Consider the following 21,824-nt stretch of genomic DNA (forward strand, 5'->3'; position numbering starts at 1 on the left):
GAAAGTAAAAAGAAGTGAAGACGGTTGCTGCTAATATTGACTGCTAAGTTGCTAACTTCGGACTTCAAACTAGATCTAGAACCCACAGTTTAATGCCATGTTGTGGTCTGTTATTTTTGCCATTCTGTATATATTATATACTATAGTATATAGATTGGCCCTGCTTGTGATACTGGTACTGACACTGATCACTGTGACTGACACTGAGGGTCTGTGACACTAGCTTAGTGACAGGTGTCAGGTAGGGTAAAACTCCATTTTAGCGTATTTTATTCTCCGTTGCTTGTTTACCTCCAGTTGAGCGTATTTTATTATAATAACCGAAACACACCAAAACATTAGGAAAACACGATTTATTTATTTGTATTGTATTTTTGTTTTAACAAATGAATAAATTTATAAAATTGAATAAAAAAAACAAACAAAGAGACTGACTTTGTTTTAGATTTTGATAATTTACTTTTGTCAAAACTTGAGAAAAAATCCAAATTTAGAATATTGAATGTGCTAGATCTATGTTCGTGTGTCAGTTAGAATTTTCATGGCAATGGGTGAAGTAATACTCACAATTACAAGGCGGTTAAGTTTGTATTGTTACAAGTATCTCCCAGGCATGATACTATAAATAAACATTTATGCACTTGCAATGACCCCAAAACTGAGGCCAACACAATTTCAAACAGCTATTGCCTGAGCTATGACGTATGCTGACAATTAAAGTCAATGTGAACTCACAGTGAACCCTCGACTGTGTAAGGATTTTTCTCCCGTTGACGATCACACGATATTTAATTGGACCAGTTCTAATGCTTTTTTATGTGTTTTTTTTACATTTTCTAATTAAAAATCACATTCATAAAAAATAAGTAGATCTAGTGTTTTCCTAACATTTTTGTGTGTTTTGGTTGTGTTTATAATAAAATACGCTCAACTGGAGGTGAACGTGAAGCGGGGGAATAAACACGCTAAAATGGAGTTTGACCGTCAGGTAGTTGTACTCATCAGGCTGGTCAGTGTCCTCAGCCTCAGTCAGTGTCCTGTGTACTGTGTAGTTTGCCCTGCGTGTTAAGTTTGAGTTACAGTTTGTCAGGTGTAAGACCGCAAAGCGCTGTTCGAGGTTAACTTGAAGATTCCAGAAAATTAGAAATCTACTAAACTAAGACAGTAAATCTAATATTTATAATACTGTTATACATTATTATACAATAATAATAATTTTATTAATTTATATATAATTATATATAAATGATTAATGATTTGAATGATCACAATGATGAAATGTTGTTACTTTATTAATTTTTATTGATTATTATTATTATTAATCTATTGTAAATTCTAACAAATCCAAGTATTCTCTAATAATATTGATAATATTTGCAACGATCAAAAATCATTTAAATGTACATACTATGTACTACATAGGCCTATATAATAATAATACTATATATAATTCATCTAAATATACTACAGCCGCTATATAAGTTTAAGTAGTTTAGAGGAGTTGTCCATAAATGACATCACATTCTAAAAGGGGGGGGGGGGGGGTAGTTTGCAAAATTTTGCAAGTTGTTGGGAGGAGGGTGGTTATAAACTGTATTAAACTGAATTTTAGCCATTATTTTTGTTTATAAAGGCTTTTTTTTTAAGCACATCAATTGCTGATGACCCCCCTTCCCCATATATAATATACAACTCTACCCCAACACTAGGGATTTAGGGCTTAAAGAACCTGGCTATAGCATTAAGCTACATTGCCTAGTAGTATTAGATACATTTCAAAGTAAAAATTATTATTTTTATATTCCTCAGTGGATTGTGCTGTGCCTATATATTCTAAATCTATTTGATACTACTATCTCTAGTATCTCACATCGGAGTCTTGGACCCAGTCTATTAACTAGTCCATATTTACACATTGGTGTATACAGTCTTGTGAGTTATAGTATATTATAATGGATAATGTATTACTCATCTGTGGTTTTGAAAACATCAGATCTGATTTAAGATCTTTGAGTGAAAAAAGAGGTGTTACTAGTCTGCTTTTGTGCTTTCCCATGTTAAGCTATGTTTTCTATAGATCTAAATGGCATAACATGGAGTTATAGAGGTGGAAAAAAAAATTCAGGGGAGAGCAGTGATAGTGATTTCAATTAAAAATGCTCAGGGCTGGATCATGAGGGGCATAAACTACATCTTAAAAATGCTATCTGCTTTACTGAGATCTAATAGTGAAAGAGTCCATGATGGTTTTATGGAAGTGAGAAAGTTTGAGGTGAGGGCAGTGTTACTGATGTGTCTTTGATCTCTTCCCTGCTGGACCATGATGGTCATTAGCAACCTCTGCTTGGCTGAGACCTAAGAACAATAACTCTGTTACTGATAGTAAATTATAAACTAATATAATTTGTCAACATTAACTCTTTTTTTAACACAGACCCTGTCGCTTATCCTAACTCTTACCATAACATGTAATCTGATAACACAACGCTACTAACATTGGTAGAAGAAAAACTAAACAAATTGGTAATTGTATTGTAAATCCTTTCCCAGGTTAAATATTTTGAAAAGAGTGGTGCTAAATAAACAATACTCATTTTCTGTATTGAAATATTTGCATGGAACAGTTTGTAGAAAGCAATCAACAGCAGCTTTATATGTACATGTGAGTATTTTTTTACTCTATTCATTTAATAGTTATATAGCTAAAGAAACTAAACCTATGAAGTATGAAGTGGATTGTAGTGATCTATCTAAAATCTAGCTACATATGATGTGCCAGAACACAGCAAGAGGTAACTGGCATAAATCTTTTAGAAAGAAAAATATACAAATAAATTTGATCATTTTCTTTTTTGTTTCTTTCTTAGTGGCCATTTTGTAAGAGAAGGTGTACATACTGCAATTTTAACAAATATATAAAGTAAGTTGGTCTTGGCTCTGTATGTTAATAACTGAAGCTATATTAAAATTATTAGGCTCTATGTAATATAAATAAAAGCTATACATTTTTCTTAAAAGTAAATCTTTCTCCTTTGTTTTAATGATCCATTAAATAATGTAATATTTTAACTGCTGTTAGAAAGAGTTTGTCATTTCCAATGGGGCTATCAATAAATAATAGCTTAAATTAACATTATAACAATGAGATTTTAAGAAATTAAAGTTTTATTTTATGATTTAGTAACTCTGTAGACCATGAGCGTATGAAGGCATGTCTCATAAAGGAAGCTGACACATTAATCAGGTTAGCTGGAGTTACAGAAATTACATCAGTATTTTTTGGAGGTGGTAAGTACATGTTGAACAATATTTGAATTGTTTTAGCTCTAAAAGTAAACATGTAAAATATAGTTGATTAAGCATAGGACAAGAAATTTCCAGGCAACTCAGTCATCAGTTATTAAATATGATATTATCTTTTTTTAAAAGCATAATATTTCTTTCTTGTTTTAGAAAAAAAAATTTGTTAACATAACTATTACATCATTTGAATGTCAGGTACACCAAGTCTTGCAAAACCAGAAACAGTGAAAGCTCTTTTGGAATCTGTTAAGAGTTTAGTGTCAATTAAAAACAATGCAGAAATTAGCCTGGAGGTCAATCCAACCTTTCTTGAAATAGAAACACTGAGGTGAGAATTTACATGTACATTTTTTGTGCAAGTTGTCGTATTTTGAAATACAAAAGGATTTCCCAGGGTTATAGCAGGTTTTCAGTTTAAGGTGAGCAGTACTTGCCCCAGGCTAGTCTGGTCACTCACCACTTTAATCAGCCTCTGACCATCAGTTGTATCTTTTTAAAATACTGCCTATCTCAATTCATTCAATAAAGCTAGCTTGAACATTGGGCTAGTAATTCTATTCCTTTTAAAAGAATTTTTTTCATAGCAATTGTGCACAACTTCTAACCAGAGGTTTCAAGGTTGGTTATTGGACTCAATTCAGTAGGATAAATCTGATGGGTAGCTAACTAGTTAGGGAAAGAAAGTGAACTGGACATAGAACTAAACACACTATCATTATAATATGTCAAGGTCAAAGAAACAGAAAAATTACTTCATTTGCATTAATGTCAGAAAGCATAGCATATGCTACAGAGCAGTAAATGAGGACTGTAATATCTATTGGAGATGGGAGCAGCACAAACCAAACTTTAGATAGGCCCTTCATTGTCCTACAGCAGGGGTCTCCAAACTTTTCAGTCCGAGGGCCGCATTAACTATCAAATTTCAGTTCGGGGGCCAGTTTCTTCGAGGCATATCTTTGATTTTTCTGGGCAAAGTTCCTCAGCCATCACCAACAAACGTTTTTTTCCGTGGACAAAAACATCTCCACGGGCCGGATGAGAGGACCTCGCGGGCCGCATCCGGCCCGCGGGCCGTAGTTTGGAGACCCCTGTCCTACAGGCAAGCACAGATGCTAACTTCAAGAAAGATTCGCACCCTTATTAACCAAGTGGGAGGTACATACATGAACCTAAAGATTGGCACTTTACAGTTGATGACCCCCAACGAGTTGTTTTCATTAACCCTCTTTTCTAATTTATCAGCGACCATAGAATCCTGATTAGTCAAATTTTTATTATTACATTTTAAAAAAGCCCCCAACGCCCTGAAAATCTTCTCAGTGGTATAATCTGCTCCTCAGCTCTCCCCCAGGCTATGTTTTGGGGATTACTTTCATATTTTACTATAATAAAACATTACATGCTCAGATATAATAATTAACTTTGATATTGTTCATGTTTTTTCAGAGAGTTTTCAGATGCTGGCATCAACAGAGTTTCAATTGGTGTACAAACTTTAAACAAAAATGGATTGCAAATTCTTGGAAGAGATCATTCTGAGGAAGAAAGTTTGAAGTAAAAATAAATTTCACAAAAAAATATGAATATTGTTGACCATTTTAATACTTCATGCGCTTATAATTGAATCTAATTTCTAACAGATGTCTTGAAATGTCAAAGTCTTTATTTCCTGGCCAAGTATCAATGGATCTGATATTTGGTTGGCCATCCCAAACACTTGATATGTGGATCTCAGAATTAAATCAAGTTTGTATTTTTTGTTCAAAACAAAAATTTAAGACTTTATTTAAATAAATTTTCTTGCATGTGTATTTTAAAATACCTAATTATTAAGTGAAGACATTATTAAGGGCAATAATCCCAGTCAGAAACTGAAAAAATTGTTGTAATAATTTAGTTTTCTGAAATCATATTCGCTGTGCTTCATCTAGCGTAGTGCATGTTTAACATTTAATTTATTTTGCCTCTAGATACTTCCCATCTGTGATAACCACCTATCGTTATACCAGCTAACTGTAGAAAGAGGAACACATCTTTTCAAGCAGATTCAACAAGGGCACTTGGTAATCAGAATTTGTCAAACATTCTTTTAAAATAAATTTCAAGGTAGTATAATTCATTTTAATATAGCAGTGATCAAATTTCAGAGGCAGCAAGACAGTCAAGTTGTTGAGGATATGTATTTAACAGCAGTAGACGTAAGTACTAAACATTGATTTTTTTATTTTTTATTTATGCTATCTCTGCCATGTGAACAGAGTGATCAGATGGTAGTGCTCACAGTTGCTAACCTGAAAGTCTCAGGTTCCAAGCTCATGTGCGTAGGACATCCTTGAGTCCACCTAGTACATGGCTCACTGTTGGGGAAATTAAGTTGGCTGGACATAGTGCTGGCCATGCTATCCCTCAAATGCCAAGGTCAATGAAATAGATTAGCTCTACTTCATCTGCCTGATGTGTCTTGGGGTATAAACAGTAAAAGATAATGATATCTCTGCCCTTTGAATAATTCTTTAGATTGGAAGACCATGAGAAACATAACCTTTATTCCAGGGAATGACTTAGCCAAATAAAAAAGAAATATTTTTGGGTTAATTTTTATTAATATTCATAATGTTCATCTTAGCATACCTAAAACTATTGTCCTCTTTCTATAACAACCTAAAATCGTTCATCATGTTATATAATAGTAAATTTTGATTTTTGTTCTCATTTTAGTTACTAGAAAGAAATAGTTTTGAAAGATATGAGATATCCAATTTTGCAAGGGAGGTAAGGAAGCTTATCAACTATTTTTTAAAAAGAAGTGTATATGTATATTGTTATTATGTTATTATTATAATATTTTTTTATTCTTAATATGTATTTTTAAATAAGTTTCAACTAAGTTATTTGACTAGTTAGAAACGAAGGTAGCTTATTACACAGTGGATTGTTATACTTTATTTCAAGGCTTGCCTCCCATTGGTCTAATATTTACTTGTAACTTGGTGTCCTGAAGCTCTATTTGAACTTTATATTACTTAAGCTTTAAAGGAAATTATAATTGTGTTTCTTCAGTAATATTTTTTATTTGAATATTTTACACTATTGATAATGATTGCATTTCAGTTTTACTTTTACAGCATAAAAACTCAATTATTTTAATGTCTCTGTACAATGTTTGTCTATTAATTTCTGCATAGAAATGTTACAGTCATCACAATAAGGCATATTGGACAGGACATGATTACATAGGCATAGGGCCAGGTAAGTTTTTGGTAAAAAAAAATTGGGTAATTAATTACTTTGTAACTAAAAAATTTCTCACATGATGAATAGCTTCACTTTTAGAATAAATGTATCAAAATACTTTTAGTAATTTTTGACATGGAAAAAAGTGTTGCCTTAAAAAATATTATCAAGTGATGAAAAGTTTTTTAAAGATGATTATAAGAGTGTCTCAGAATTTTTACTAGAATCTTTTTCTTTTTTCTCTCTGACTTTTGGTCCAGGAGCCCATGGAAGATTTCAGCCAGTTGCTTCCAAACAAAGGCAAGCAAGGATACAAACATTGGAGCCAAACGACTGGATGTGGGAGGTGGAACGTTTTGGCCATGCCACACGTAAAGCAACGTCTTTAAGCCAGCTACAGCAGTAGGTGTCTGTTCTTCTAACAACAGTTTCATTTTGTAAATAACAAACATATCCATTTTATTCTCCTTTTGCTACCAACCTCACAAGTCATGAGTCCTTTTCGTGGAACCAGTATTTGCAACAACTCTCTTTTATACAAGTGTAACTAGCTCAAGCAATGCACTTATCCCAGATTGTCTGCAACAGGACAGAGAGCTGAGCATTTCTCTTGTACTTGTCAGATGCTGGACCTGTGGGTTCCCACCAGACTTTTACTTATTATAAAACAATAAATAACATTACTAAAGTCAGGCACTCAACTAACATTCAACATGACTTTATATTGAGACAACAGTGTTTAATAAACAAATGACAACTCACCAAACTGAGTGACATGGAATTTCAAGTCATTACTACTACACCACATGAACCCATTGATTCTCATCCATTCCTACACCACTAGCCCCTTAAATAAGTGGTTTCTGATATAGCCTGTTTAGGAAAGGTGAATCCAATAATAATCCATAAAAAACTGTTCAAACAAAATTGTTATTTCTATTCTTTTGTTAACTATGATAGTTTATATATATATAACCTTTAAACATAGAGCTCTTACTAGATTATTATTTTCATTCCCTTGTAAAGTTTTGGCAAAGCATTTAACATGAGCCCAAAACTTAGAAAATGTATCTCAATGTGATTGACCAATCAGTTTACAGATATGCCATTTTTTTCTGTTGCAGCATATCAAATACTTAACTATTTTTATTTTAAATTTTCAGATTAGAAGAACTTTTAATAGTAGGGCTGCGAACAAGAGAGGGAATCTCTAATAAAGTTTGTATATTAGCTTTCCATCTCACTGGCTAATTGTTGTGATGTAAAGATCTTTCCTCAAAGCAATAAAATGCTGTGTGTTGATTCTGCAAATTTAAACTGTTAATACAATTCTGTCAGTTCATTATTTATATAGTTTTTAAATTGTATGCTACTTTCAATAGGTCTGGATGAAAATTTCTGAAGAAAGAAGCATACAAGAACTTCTGCAAGGTCCAGAAGTTAAACAGCTGGTTCAAAGAGATCTTCTGATGTTTGATGGCGAGTAAGTGCAATTTTTTTATGTCACCCTTCTGATTAACTCATTGTGGTGCCGCCTCAATAAAAAAATTATCATTTACTATGGAGTACAACTGACCTCAGTTTATCTCAAAATTGAGTATGGTCAAAAAGTATTCAAACAATTTTTTTTAAAGCACAACTGAAACCATTAAAAAAAAATCTAGCAACTGATTTAAGATAAAATGAGAATGGTATTTATTTTATGTGTATCATAATTGCAGTTTTTTCATTAATAATGTTTGGCTTTTAAGACAATCTTTAAAAATGAAACTGCTATAAAGAAATTTAAAACACAAAATATTATGTGTAAAGTATTCTTTTGATTTGTTTATGGAACTATTGAAAGTTTACAGTAGTTGGTTTTTTTTTTTTTTACGTTACACTAAAGATTTCTTCAGTTTTTTTGTGTATTTAAAATATTTATTTGTAAAATAGTTTTCCTATCTAAATGAACTTCAAGTATGAAATAAACTTAGGTAATTATTTCTGTCCAATGACAGAGATTTGAGAGCAACAAAGGAAGGACAGAACATCATAGACAGCTTGTTGCCAGACTTGATTAATGTTCTTGGACAAAACCAGAGATTAGCCGCGTCTATGACGACACAACCGCAGAACCTTACTTGATCTAATATAAAATTATAAAGGCATATGTGTAATAAATGTAACATTCATTGTATTATTGTTAATGATGTAGATATTGAAATTAATCATTTAAATATTTTTTTTAAAGATTTAAAATTAATATTTATTTTGAAAATAGATTTTATTATGTAAGAATGTAATAATATAATGTTCCTTTATTTTATATTTTTATTTTTATATGAGATATTTAGCCAAAAAATTTGTTTAATAATTAGAGCATTTCTGAAAAAAATTTTATTCTTTCTTTGCCATCTACACAAATGTCACAAAGTGCACAGCTTTAAGTAAGTCAGAATGCAATTTTAATTATATATTTTAATATTCCAAATCATTAAAGAATCTAATAATCATGTTGTTGTGCATTGTTTCATATAAATTTACAAAAAAAAAAAAATTCTTAATATATACTTTTGTATCTATACTAATAGTTTCACTGTCTGTCTATGTATCTATCTATCTATCTATCTATCTATCTATCTATCTATCTATCTATCTATGTATCTGACAAGAACGCTCTAGAGAAAACACAAGCAATTAAAAACTTTTACAGTAAAGCGGAAGCGAAATATGACGTCATATTCAGCATAATATAGTAGAAAATAGTATCAAGCCGGAGAGTGCACACAGTAATATGACGTCATTGATTCTTGAGTAAACATTGAATTATAAAGCCAATTTTGTCTAATCTATGTGGTTTGCGTGAAGAGTTTCTTTCATACAATTCTTTGGGTAGTGGCGGAGCCCCACCCTCGAGAAACAACGTCTAAGCCCCCACCCCAACTCAAAAGAAATTTCTTCATCGATACTCTATAATAAAAATTACCACATAATTAATGTGTCTAATCTAAAAAGTGGTTTGCTTGCAGTTTCTTTCGTGCAATTCTTCGGGTAGTGGCTAAGCGCGACACCAGTGTTTCTTTCAGACTTTTTCCTCCCAGGAGGGGGAAACTTTTTCTAATCTAAAAAGTTTAGTGTGCACAGTTTTTTTCATGCATCTCTTCCCCGCCCAGATTCTTCCTTTAGTTTGTATGATCTACAAATGCGACCAGTGTTTCTTTCAGACTTTTTCCTCCCCGGTGAGGGGTGGGGGTACTTGAATATTTTTGGGGGGGGGGGGGATACTGGAAAATGTATATAATTATATTTCGTTGAATGGGACGGTAGACATGTTTTGGGGTGTGGGGGGGGGGGGGGGGGGCGGAGCCCCCTCTTCCGAAGTAAAGTTGCCTGAAAAAAACTCTAAATGCGACTTTTGTCATGAATGAGATTAGGTGCATGGTTCAGGGATATAACTATATTTTGTATAAATTAAAGTACCGATTCTGGATAAAAATCCGTTTTCAATGTAATTTTTTGTTTCCGGTTAAATTGAATTAAGGTTTTGGTTTTAGTTTAGAGAAAATAGCACTATCAACCTAGCGCCCGTTGTATGCTTCCTCAACGGGCCATTTTTCTCGTGTATTAATAATATCGCATTTTTTCTTAAAGGTACTTAGCTCTGACTTACATTTTGTTCAGCTGTAATAATTACCTCTCTTTGAAGATTATCTTTCTTGGATGTTGTCATGTTTCTGACTGGTGAGAGTGTGTTATGGATGGATGGATATAAAAACACCTTTAAACGAAATGTCTCCATAACCTACATGCCAAGTGTGGAGTCTTTTCTTCCCACCTCTTATGTTGTCAGCCAGTGTCTATTTGAGCCACTAACCCAAGAAAAAAAAAAGGGGGGGGGGCGCAGATGGGATAGGGCCTAAACCACCCGTGTCTCCAAAAAAACTTTTTTTTTCTAATTTGTCAACTATTTGATAAATATATATATATGTAGATACATTATCGTAGTTACCATTTTTTTTAAATGTAAAAAGAACAGAACGTTTTTTTTTTACATGTGAAAAAAACTGGCAATATCCACATTTTCAAATGTCACGTGAGTCACTTTGATGTAACAGCAAGCAGACATGCCGGGGTGGCATCTTAAAATAGCTGGTCATAGTTCTATGGTCTATTTCCATGGCAAGATATGAAAAAAGCTTACTTAAAGTAGTCAGTATTTTTACCTCAAGTATGATGGCGTGACAAAATGTGGGGCGGTTGTACCTTCGCCTCAGTGGGGCAATAGTCCAAAATAATATGGTACTTCTTATCCAATCAGCGATTGAGCAATCATTGTGAGAATAGGGTGACTGTGAGAAGATGAAGGCGCTGTTGTGATACCACATTGTCTGACCTCCACGCACTCGCTCTAGACAGCCTTAGACGATCACCATACGCTATCATAAGAGGCTTTATTATAAGGGACATGCGCATTTTACTTGACACATTTTTACCGCCACCTTACTACTTATAACTTTGTGTAAACGTTCCTTAGTCCACCGCCCCCTTCATCCATTTTATATTGATAAGCTCCACCATTGTGGGAAATACCTCTATAAACAAAATGTGAAACGAAACAGAAGCACGCCACTAATCTATTTTTAGCTCGTCTCAATTAGTTTACTAGTAAACTTGTGTGTCCCAAGCCACTGTTTCTAACAATATTACATTGTTCACGAAACACAAGTTTCTCTCTATTTTCCTGGTATACACGTGCTTGATATTGTCCGCACGTTTTGTCTGTAATCGTATTTTAACCCAGTTCTCGAGTCCATGAGAGATAACAGTATCAACCTTTTGGTGCATCTGTCTTGTACTGATACATCACGGTGGCCACTCAATGAGGTCATCAACAGTTTACATATACTTTTGACACGTTGGGTGCATCTGCCATGCTAGGCCACGGCGGATTACTTGCCAATGCTACGAGACAACAGAGAATAAATATAAGAATGCTAGATAATAATTCAATTGGCCTGGTGGTAGAGCGCTAGAGGCTAACCCTTAAGTCTCGAGTTTTGTATGACGTCACTGACTCCACCAGCCCCGATGGGTAGGCTACACCCCCCCCCACACACACACAGAGGCGTAGCGACCCTTCCCGGGGACAAACTTTTCGATTTGCACCTCCCCTCGTGATTTCGATTTGCACCCCCCCCCCCTCAAACTTTCGATTTACACCCCCCTCAGCCTTTCAATTTATTTTGCCAATCCATTTTGGCGCCCCCTAAGGTCGGCGCCCGGGGACATATGTCCCCCCCGCCCGCCCCCCTCGCTACGCTACTGACCCCCCCCCCCCCTCATAATGCCGGGGGCATTGATACAGTCGAACTCCGCTTTATCTGCCCCATGTGTCTTGATGAATTTAATGTTTGTAGGTTTATAATGATTTAAACTTAAGTCACAGGGCCCCAGCAATGGCCCCACACCCAAGCTTAATCCGCCCAGTGTTTCTTTCAGATTTTTCCCCCGTGGGGGGGGGGGGGGGCGGACACTGGTTTAAGTATATATTTTCTATATAAATTTGATGACAGTTGATGACAGATTTTTATGATTTAGAAATCGAGACCTCTCAACGTTAATTTGCTATAGGATTAAAAAACAACGCTAAAACGTATTACAATTAATAGTATAGGGCCTATAATCGATTGCTGTAATTACTTGTGTAAGACATTAAAAATAATTGAGAATTGACCAGCTTGTGCATATTTTATATTGTGGTAAAAAGATGTCTGAATGCCTTTAAGAATTGGGTAAACTAGTGTGGATTTAAGCAGTACTTTTTTTCTCAAACAACGTACTTGATTTCTTGCACGCAACTTAGAATTACAGCCAGCTTCTTTATTGTCTATTTCGTGAACTGGATAATGGTTGGGCTAGTGAGTGTGGCTGGATGCCGCTCCTGCATCAATTAAACGTCTTAAATGATGCACGTGATAAAAGGTCGCCCAATCGTAATCTCAACTGCTGACGTTCATAGTTACAGACGCACCAACTACTGTTGTTAATTTTTAATTTTTTTTTATACCTTTATCCAGTCTAAATGTTTCATACATTTCGCGATTTAGCTTATCCAACAGCACTTCATTAACCCACCTGCTGATATCATTAATCATGTCCATAGGAGAGTACGAGAGGGTGGGTTTTTTTTTTAAAGCAGTGTTTAATTAAGTTAGCCCAGGTCACTATGCTCGGTTCGTGGATCAATCGATATCTGGACTTTAAGTACCCTAATTAAACGAGTACAGATGGTTTATTTGTACTGCTGTCATGAAGTTGAGAATAAATGGATTCTCCACAAGAGAAGCAGAACAATAAAAAAAAAACACATAAAAGCGGAACAATAAAAAACCCATAGTCTAATTAAATGCATTTTTTAGCCTCTCCCCATACCCATTGGCCTTAATAATACAGGCGATATATAAATAAATAAATAAATATATATATATGTATAATATAATATATATATGCAGTGACCTGATATTGACTGACCTAAAGATGATGCAGTGACCTAGTATTGACTGACCTAAAGATGATTCAATGACCTGATATTAACTGACCTAAAGATGATGCAATGACCTGATATTAACTGACCTAAAGATGCAGTGACCTAATATTAACTGACCTAAACATGCAGTGACCTGATATTGACTGACCCAAACATGCAATGACCTGATGATATTAACTGACCTAAAGATGCAGTGACCTAATATTGAGTGACCTAAAGATGCAGTGACCCAATATTAACTGACCTAAAGATGATGTGGTGCCATGATATTGACTGACCTAAGGATGATGCAGTGACCTTATGTTAATTGACCTAAAGATGCAGTGACCTGATATTGACTGACCTAAAGATTCTTTAAAATGTAAGCTACAGTTTATTCTGCTCTATCCAATCCAACTAGAATGTACATACATTTCATATTTAAAATAAAATTTAATAATATATTGCATCTATTTGTGGCAGAAGTTCAAGTTTCTCTGTCAGATGAGATCATAAAGTAAATTTCATAAATTTGAAATTTTACTCCTCTAAATAAAAATACTGTTTAGCTTTGCTGAAACTGGCAGTAGAAAAAAATTACATTGTGTAAAATATATAATCCAAATAAACTGACAGATTAAGTTGAAGAGCTAGGCTTGAGTGTCAATATTTTGATTAATTCAACAGGTTAAAGACAGATAAGAGAATAATGTATATGTAGCACAACACAAAGGCTATTTCAACAACCGCTCAGCAAACCTCTGAATACAGATGTTTTAAGTATTCAATGCATTCAAATGGCTTTAACACTTACTCTAATTTCTTGACTGTTTTAGTCACTAAAAAACTGAATTGATTTTCTCCAAGAAAAGTCATGTTTTTATCATTTGCTGATAAGTAGAAACCACAGGTGAAGATGCAGTTAAGTGGAAGGAATGACACCAAACTAACATATAAATAAATATATAAATATAATTATGTAGTTTCAGACATCTCATTTTTCTTCATGTATTGGCTCTTAAAACCAAGCCCATGTAATTGTGTGTGTAGTATTAATAATAAACAGCAGCTTATGGTTCTGTTGTCAAGCAGGACTGATGTTTGTGTACAACAGGTTAACCCACAAAGGTTGCTTCAACAAATTAGAAATGTTGAGAAACCACGAACTATTTCTATAAGCACTGTTTGCTTCTAGTGTACATAATGGCCAAAAAATAAATCAGGAGGATACAAAAACAAAAAAATTACATGTATGAAAGACACAAGATTTTAATCAAAATTTAAATTAATAATTCAGTGCAACTTTAAAAAACAAAAATAAATACATTAAGGTCAGATAATGTAGGTTCATGAAAAAATTCAAGTGTGCAGCCAAATGACAAAAATATTAAATTCTATGATGTGATGCATTTGAATTTGAGGAAAAACATGAGAATAATAAAAAGCTTTCAACAATATGATTTTTAAAAATTCAGTTCAAAAAATTAAAACTTTTCCTTTTTATGGTACTATAGAAGAATGTTAATTATTTGTCGGAACAATTCAAATCATTTCTACTTTTTCTACATTATAAATGATGAAAGTTTGTCAGTGGCGGTTTATTTTTCTAATGGGATTAAAAAATAATTGTAAATGCACTTCATGAAAACAGGTAGTGGCTAACACTTAAAATAAACAAGCAATATTCAATTAAATAAAGTTTGACATTTAACTTACACAGTTATTCAAAAAGTGCTAAAACATGATATAAATGGCATGATGAGAGTTCCTGCGCCCATTATATTACTCAGTTTTCTCTATACCAACATGCTATTTTACCCAAAAAATTTCTTGGACATTTGATGAAGGAACTTAAATGCAGAAACAAAACAAGACTCATGAAATTCTTACCCTCTTCTAATAATGAGTGAATGATGGACAATGCCAATATCACAAATTGAAAACTATATTTTTATATAAAAAAAATCATCACACTTAAACTTTTTATATACATAAATCATCACTTGATATATGAATACATACATAACCTACATACATCCATCACATTTTTTTCCAAATTGGTCTTCACATACATTACATACAATCACTTTGGCCTTACATAACTTACATCCATTACTTAATGTGACAACCAACATACCTAACATCTATTACTCAATGTAATGACTTCACATACACTGATCAACCAACATACCTGTTACATCCACTACTCAATGTGATGACTTCACATACACTGATCAACCAACATACCTGTTACATCCATTACTCAATGTGATGACTTCACATACACTGATCAACCAACATACCTGTTACATCCATTACTCAATGTAATGACTTCACATACACTGATCAACCAACATACCTGTTACATCCATTACTCAATGTGATGACTTCACATACACTGATCAACCAACATACCTGTTACATCCATTACTCAATGTAATGACTTCACATACACTGATCAACCAACATAATTGCTTCATCCACTACTCATTGTGATGACTTCACATACACTGATCAACCAACATACCTGTTACATTCATTACTCAATGTGCTGATGCTCTTGCCATAAAACTCTGAGTCTTGTTATGGAGCTCTGCCCAAACCCACTCCTTACAAAGCCATACATGGAACAGCTGATGACAAATGACCAAGACAGCCACAAAAGCCAGTCTCTACCCCTGGACACCACACTGGGCAATGGTCCCACAAAATCAGTGGGTTCCAGCTTCACAGTTTTATCAGGATTTAAACCTAAAGGAGAAGAAAAAATAGATTGGACATGTAGAATTGTAATTAGATGACCGGAATCATAAAAAACAAATGTTTTGTAATTTTAAATCTAAAGATTGTTAATCAGAATGATAGAATGTATTCATTACTAAAACTACAAGCTATACACTGGTTTCTTGTCACAACACACCTGTATTGTTGCTCACAAACTGAACAAAACTTTCAAAAACTCGAGTTGTATGGTTGAACCTTACAGCTGATCTTGAGTGGAATAGCATCACATTTGGAACAGCTACAGTGCCAAATCTGGCATTCAAACTGTTCAAAAAAAAATTTGCAAGATTTCAATTAAGGGTGGAAGTGCATGTTTTTTAGTGTAGATAGTTCATATGTTTCTGTGACCTAGGCTCATGATGGTATCATGTGATTGGCAGTGTGTCAAGTCTCCTTTCCTTTCACTGGAGTCAGGTACCCATCAAATCTGGGCTGACTCTGGCACATCCTATAGACATCCTATACACTACAGCCCAGGAATTCATCTCATGATTGTCAGGTTAGCATAAACCAATGAACTCTACTTTTCTACTTGTACTAGATCTCAAAGTGTTCTTTTTTTTTTTTTTGCACCAGTCAGTGCTGTGAAGTCCACAAAAAATGCATACTGTTTAACACCAGTTTAGCTAAGAAATGCTAACATTGATACAAGTAAATTAAATATAAAAAATACTTAGTACTTACTAACTGAAATGAGAAGTATCAACTGCCAAAACATCCAACTGTGGAAAAGCTCTGGCAAGGGCATTGTAGTGTGGGGCTGTACGAGCGCAGAAGTGACACCAGGGGGCATAAAATAACACCAGGACACAGGTGGATATTTTTTGGTTTTTACTAAAGTTTAAAATCTCCAGTAGCTCTGTACTATTAACTATTTTCACCTGAGAAAAGGAGTTTGAAACATGTCCAAGTATTGAGCCTAATAGATGATAAGTAGCTGAAAATTGTAAAAAATACTTAGGTATTTGTTAAGAAAAAGAAAAATATAATTACAAATGAAAGGTTACCTCGCCAGTGGCATTTGCAGAAATATTTTTAACGGCACATTGAAATCTTGTTTTCTTGTTGATGTCAGTCCCATTGAGTGTGGTATTGTGGTCTCTATTTACATCTTCACTCACTGTCAAATTTTCATTCATTATCTCTGACCCGTTGAAAGAACTTTCTTGGTTGTTTGAATCATCTCCAAATTCAGATAAAATAGAATACACCAAGGACTTGAACATATACAAGAAAGGGAAATACTGCTGTTTTTGGGGTGTGGATTCTGAAATCTTTTCACTGCCTTTAACTTCATGTACGGTTTTGTCAGCATCTTCTGGAATGACAATGCCAAGTTTGAGAAATTCAGATAAGTTGCTTTCTCTGATCCATTTTGCTGTGTCATTTTCTTCATCAGCTGTTTCTAGCTCTGCACTGATTTCTTCTGTATTCAGTGACTCTTTAATTTCTTCATTCACAGAATCTGCATGGGTGACAGCTATATTGGAATCTGGCTGATGCTGGGCCTCTTCAGTGTGATGGATGAAGTGTACATCTTCAATTTGTTCACTTGCCAAATGTTCTGTAGAAACAGCCTCAGTGAGAGGTGTGTCAACAATATCATCACCATGTGATGGAGTAAGCACATTGGATGATCTTATCTCCTCTAGGCAAGGTTCTTTCAAGCAACTATTATCATTGTCATTTTGATCATTACAAAGTACACTCTTCTGGAGTAGAAGCAACAGCAATAGGTATATAGCAGTCATTGTTTACAAGGCTGCCTCTGTTGTGAATAAAACACATGATTAATTATCAGATAATGTCATCAGAACCACTCATAGCAAACATATTGAGAAATAAATTTATGCTACGTTTGAAATGGGCAAAAAATTAGTAAAAAGGATTTATAGGCAATTAAAAAATGGAAAGGATTATTGAATAATTTTAACAAAATAGGCCTGAAAAATAATTGAAATTAATTTATTTCTTAGAGTGCTAAGAACAAATTATAAAAAATGATACATGTTGATATCAATCACATAATTAGCACTAAGTCCTATTGTTGATGTATCTCAGTGTGTTAACAATAGAAATGATTGAACTCTTCTTCTTCTTCGTTCTTAATTTTTAGTGTTGGGACGGATCGAGCCTTATCTGCCAGAGGGTTTGAACTCGAGACTTTTTTTTTGTTCGAATTTTTCAACCATGAGCTTTGCAGACTCGACCATGCTTCCATCACAATTAAGGATTACGTGTCAACTGGTTATGTGCCATTGAGGCCATTGACTCCGATTTCAGCCTGCTTTTCTTTTTGGATTTGCTTCCATAGCCTTTGTCCAACCAAGAACAAACTACAAGGCAGCAGTTGTTTGATTTTGGATTTGTCTCTCCTAGAAGAGTGGCTGTCCCCAGCTAACGAGCCTCATCTGCCCGAGGGTTCGAACTCGAGACTTTTCGGTTTAGCAACCATGAGCTTTACCGACTCGACCACGCCGACCCCCATGATTGAACTGAAAACATTACTTATAATTTTCACAAGCCTTTGTACTATAAAGTATTGATAAGTGAAGTTAAACTTGTGCTTTATTTCCAAAAAGCTGCCTGATTTTTAATAAGTAATAAAAAGGTTGCTTTTAATTAATTAAAAGGTTGCTTTTTCAATATTCAGCTAAAAAATGAAAAGACAGAAAAATATAAGAAAAACCTACTTTTACTGTGATTAAAGCCTATATAATTTGAACAGCACATTTAATATTCTTCTAAAACTTAAAAAATTCAGCTTAAAAGTGATATCTAATATGTTTATGTTTAGTTATGGATACTGTTATCAGTTGGAGCAAATATGAAGTTGATTCTAATAAAAATGGTTTTAAAGTATTAAAGAGTCAATTTGTTTAGAAAAAATGCTTTTAAAACTATTTTTATAACAACTTTAATATTTATAGTTTTTTTTTCTGGTGCAGAAATGGTTCACACATTTAGAAATATTAAAAATACACATTCTGGACTTTTTCTACTGTGCATTTCACATAATATTAAATATTATTTCTTCATTTCAACTCCATTTAGAGATGTAAATGACCACTAAAGAAAGTGGAGATTTATCGGTTTTACTTGGAAAATATTTTAAGGAAATTAGAGAGTAACTGAAACCTATGTTTAAAAACAAAATGGTCTTGATAAATTGTGGTCATAAAATTATACGGTATAAGAATTTTGTTGCCTTACATTGTATTAATGTTTTTTATCACATTGCTACCTCAGATTTAAACCCTAAGAGTTAAGACCAAAGACGATTGTAGATCTAGTTTTTGTTGTATTTTTAGAAACCTAGAACTAATTAAAAATAACAATGTTAATATTAAATTTGTAAATAACAGCTCTAGTAGAATCATAACAGCCGAAACATGACTGTGTACAGTTACAGGGGCACATCATAGTCCTCTCAATCAGTGGGGTAATTAAGGCTTTAGAGATGCAGGTTGTAGTAAAAGTATCAGAAAAGTGGAATATAAATAAGCAATATATAAAATGAGAACTGCAAATGGTCTGGCATTTAATTTCTGTATCATAAACATACCTTCACATAAATTTTATTTTTGGATGATGTAGAGTATTGTAGACTGTCAAACTGTAGAGTTCAGTAACCTGCCAATGTAGAACACCTAGAATAGATCTAAATTTTAGATCCTAGACTAGAAGTACACTTAAAAATAAAAGTACACTGATACTGACTGTACTGTAGTAGTTATTCTAGGATTCTAGTATTAAGTGCTGAGTCTCTCTAGAGTAGAGTGTCCAGCTCTAGCTAGAACTAGACTAGATTCACCAGAATTATCATTGGAAGTGTAGTTATAAATAAGTTAGTAATAGTAGGCCCCTAGGTATGTTGTAGACTATAGTACTAGACTTTAATTGTCTAACTGGTACGTAGATCTAGTAGCTAGAGTACTGTGAGTCTGTGAGTGACTGAGTCTGGTTAGGCCCCTAGCCCAAGGCCCTCTAGGGTGGGCTAGACTAACTATATGGCCAAAAAGGTAATCTATAGTTTTAGGTGCGTAAAATCAGCAGCTAGTAATGTGCGAACAAGTTGCCTTACTGTTAAGGCTTTAACAGAAGTATATTGTGATACATTTGTGTCAAATACTAATAAATACTATAGAATACTATAGATTATATTATAGATAACTGAATAATAAACCAAAATCAATGGCTAAATAATACTAAATATAAATCAATATAGGCCAGAAATTAAATTTGAACAGCAGTGTTTGCGAGCAAGATTTGCTATCTATATATTAAACAGCATCGTAGATTTAAGTAGATTACGAAAGCGGTGTAGATCTAGATCTAGAATCTAGATCTAGACCTGAAACGATAGATTACCAAAAAAAAAAAGGGCCTAATTTTAAGTAATTTAGGTAATCTATCGTTTTAGGTACGTAAAATCGCCCGCGACTAGTAATGTGAAAAACAGGTGACTCCTTAAATTTTAATAATTATTTCACATTTTGAGGAGGATTTATGTTTTGAAAAATACAGAAATGTTTCCTCGTTTCATTTATGTACCTGTTTTCAAACAATTGCATTAAAACTTTTCAGTAATAAATGAAGACGAGCGATGTTTCCAACAGATGCAACCATGCTCATTTACTATAGCAGCCATCTTGTTTAAGTTCTTTCTACGTTAACTTATAGCGGGAGATTCAGGGGAAGGCAACTCTATTTTACAAATGGCTGCTCACAAACACTGCTGTTAAAAGTTAATTTCTTGCCTATATTGATATATTTAGCTATTAATTTAGGTTTATTATTCATTTCTATAATATTTGACACAAATATATCAAAATATTTAATATACTTTTATTAAAGCCTTGACAATGAGGTAACTTTTTCGTACATTACTAGCCACGGGCGATTTTACGTACCCAAAACGATAGATTACCGTCCGTAATTTATTTTGGTTACCCGGGATACGATGGTTTGACTAGCATTTACACATTTCTTAAAATGATATGGTTGAAGTAGTATAATACTTTAAAAAGACGGAGTTTTTAAAAAGCTAAGGCATAGGACCTTAACAATAACATAAAATAAAATAAAAAACCTTAAAAGTTTTCATCGGTTAGGCCTAGGCTAGAAAGAAGTGAGAAAAATCGAGAGTCCCTGAGAGTCGTTTCCCTTGTTAAATTTTTAAAAATTAGGATAAAAGATTAACGAAATTTAAAAAAATTCATTTTACAAATATTAAATATATTTGATATTTAAATGTTTGCATGCTGTAGAAATTAATGAATAAGATAATAAAATGATACACAGCCCTATTGTTATCGAATAGATTTTTTTATCGCTGCTGTTATCGCTTGAGTTTATATTAGGTTTATCGCAGGGATCAGGATTATGAATATGTAAGCTAGGTCAGGGGTGGGACTATGGTCAAGGCCAATGTTGGGGTTAAAAAAAATAAATAGAATCTAGATTTCTAGTAGGCTTAGTCTAATTCGATCAAAGACCTAACAAATAATTGCTTAGCTTAAAATATAATTAGATATATCTGTATTTCCTGTTTTAAGTTTGACCCAGGATAATTTGATTTGGCACTTAGGTACATGAAATAGATAAACAATATTTTAAAAGCAAAAATACTTAGATAGATATTAGAGATGAAAACAGTATTAAACTAATTAATTTGTGTACAAATGTGTATGTACCTCTCTCTCCATCCCACCTCTCTCTCTCTCTCTCTCTCTCTCTCTCTCTCTCTCTCTATATATATATATATATATATATATAGATAGATCTATATAAAACATATGAGGTGATATATTAACTGGTGTTAAATATTAGCTGTGGCTTATTAAAATTATGGGGTCGTCCATAAATTACGTCACACTCGTAGGGGGAGGGGGTGTCCGTAAATTTGTGACGGTGTGTGATGAGGGGGGAGGAGGGTTCAGATGGTGTGACGTCACGCTTTTGCATTATTAAAAAAGCTATGTTAGAAAAC

At 33.6% G+C, this 21,824-nt stretch overlaps 2 protein-coding genes across 8 annotated transcripts; one reads left to right on the forward strand and one right to left on the reverse strand.

Moving 5' to 3' along the window:
* LOC131941536 (radical S-adenosyl methionine domain-containing protein 1, mitochondrial) lies at positions 1 to 8,979 on the forward strand. 2 transcript variants are annotated; one of them, XM_059300813.1, is made up of 16 exons: positions 1 to 105; positions 1,810 to 1,932; positions 2,551 to 2,662; positions 2,868 to 2,920; positions 3,182 to 3,288; positions 3,499 to 3,631; positions 4,753 to 4,860; positions 4,947 to 5,052; positions 5,277 to 5,369; positions 5,454 to 5,504; positions 6,025 to 6,078; positions 6,492 to 6,555; positions 6,801 to 6,942; positions 7,704 to 7,758; positions 7,923 to 8,023; positions 8,541 to 8,979. In XM_059300813.1, exons 5-16 carry the CDS (start codon positions 3,204 to 3,206, stop codon positions 8,665 to 8,667), a joined length of 1,119 nt encoding a protein of 372 aa, XP_059156796.1. In that variant the 5' UTR covers positions 1 to 105; positions 1,810 to 1,932; positions 2,551 to 2,662; positions 2,868 to 2,920; positions 3,182 to 3,203; the 3' UTR covers positions 8,668 to 8,979. The 2 variants fall into 2 exon arrangements, with proteins under 2 accessions (XP_059156796.1, XP_059156795.1); XM_059300812.1 differs by lacking the exon at positions 1,810 to 1,932 and having other exon boundaries at positions 6 to 105.
* Positions 8,980 to 14,322: 5,343 nt separating this feature from the next.
* Positions 14,323 to 21,097, reverse strand: LOC131941539 (thioredoxin domain-containing protein 15). Of its 6 annotated transcripts, none has more exons than XM_059300820.1 (6): positions 20,925 to 21,097; positions 19,398 to 19,465; positions 16,840 to 17,600; positions 16,517 to 16,713; positions 15,969 to 16,096; positions 14,323 to 15,799 (listed from the first exon to the last, which is right to left on the reverse strand). In XM_059300820.1, exons 3-6 carry the CDS (start codon positions 17,581 to 17,583, stop codon positions 15,588 to 15,590), a joined length of 1,281 nt encoding a protein of 426 aa, XP_059156803.1. In that variant the 5' UTR covers positions 17,584 to 17,600; positions 19,398 to 19,465; positions 20,925 to 21,097; the 3' UTR covers positions 14,323 to 15,587. The 6 variants fall into 6 exon arrangements, with proteins under 6 accessions (XP_059156803.1, XP_059156801.1, XP_059156802.1 ...); XM_059300818.1 differs by having other exon boundaries at positions 19,398 to 19,482; XM_059300819.1 differs by having other exon boundaries at positions 20,786 to 21,097.
* Positions 21,098 to 21,824: the final 727 nt, after the last annotated feature.

This window comes from Physella acuta, unplaced genomic scaffold, assembly GCF_028476545.2.
Source record: "Physella acuta isolate Inbredline_101_S28 unplaced genomic scaffold, ASM2847654v3 ptg000364l, whole genome shotgun sequence".
NCBI lineage: Eukaryota > Metazoa > Mollusca > Gastropoda > Physidae > Physella > Physella acuta.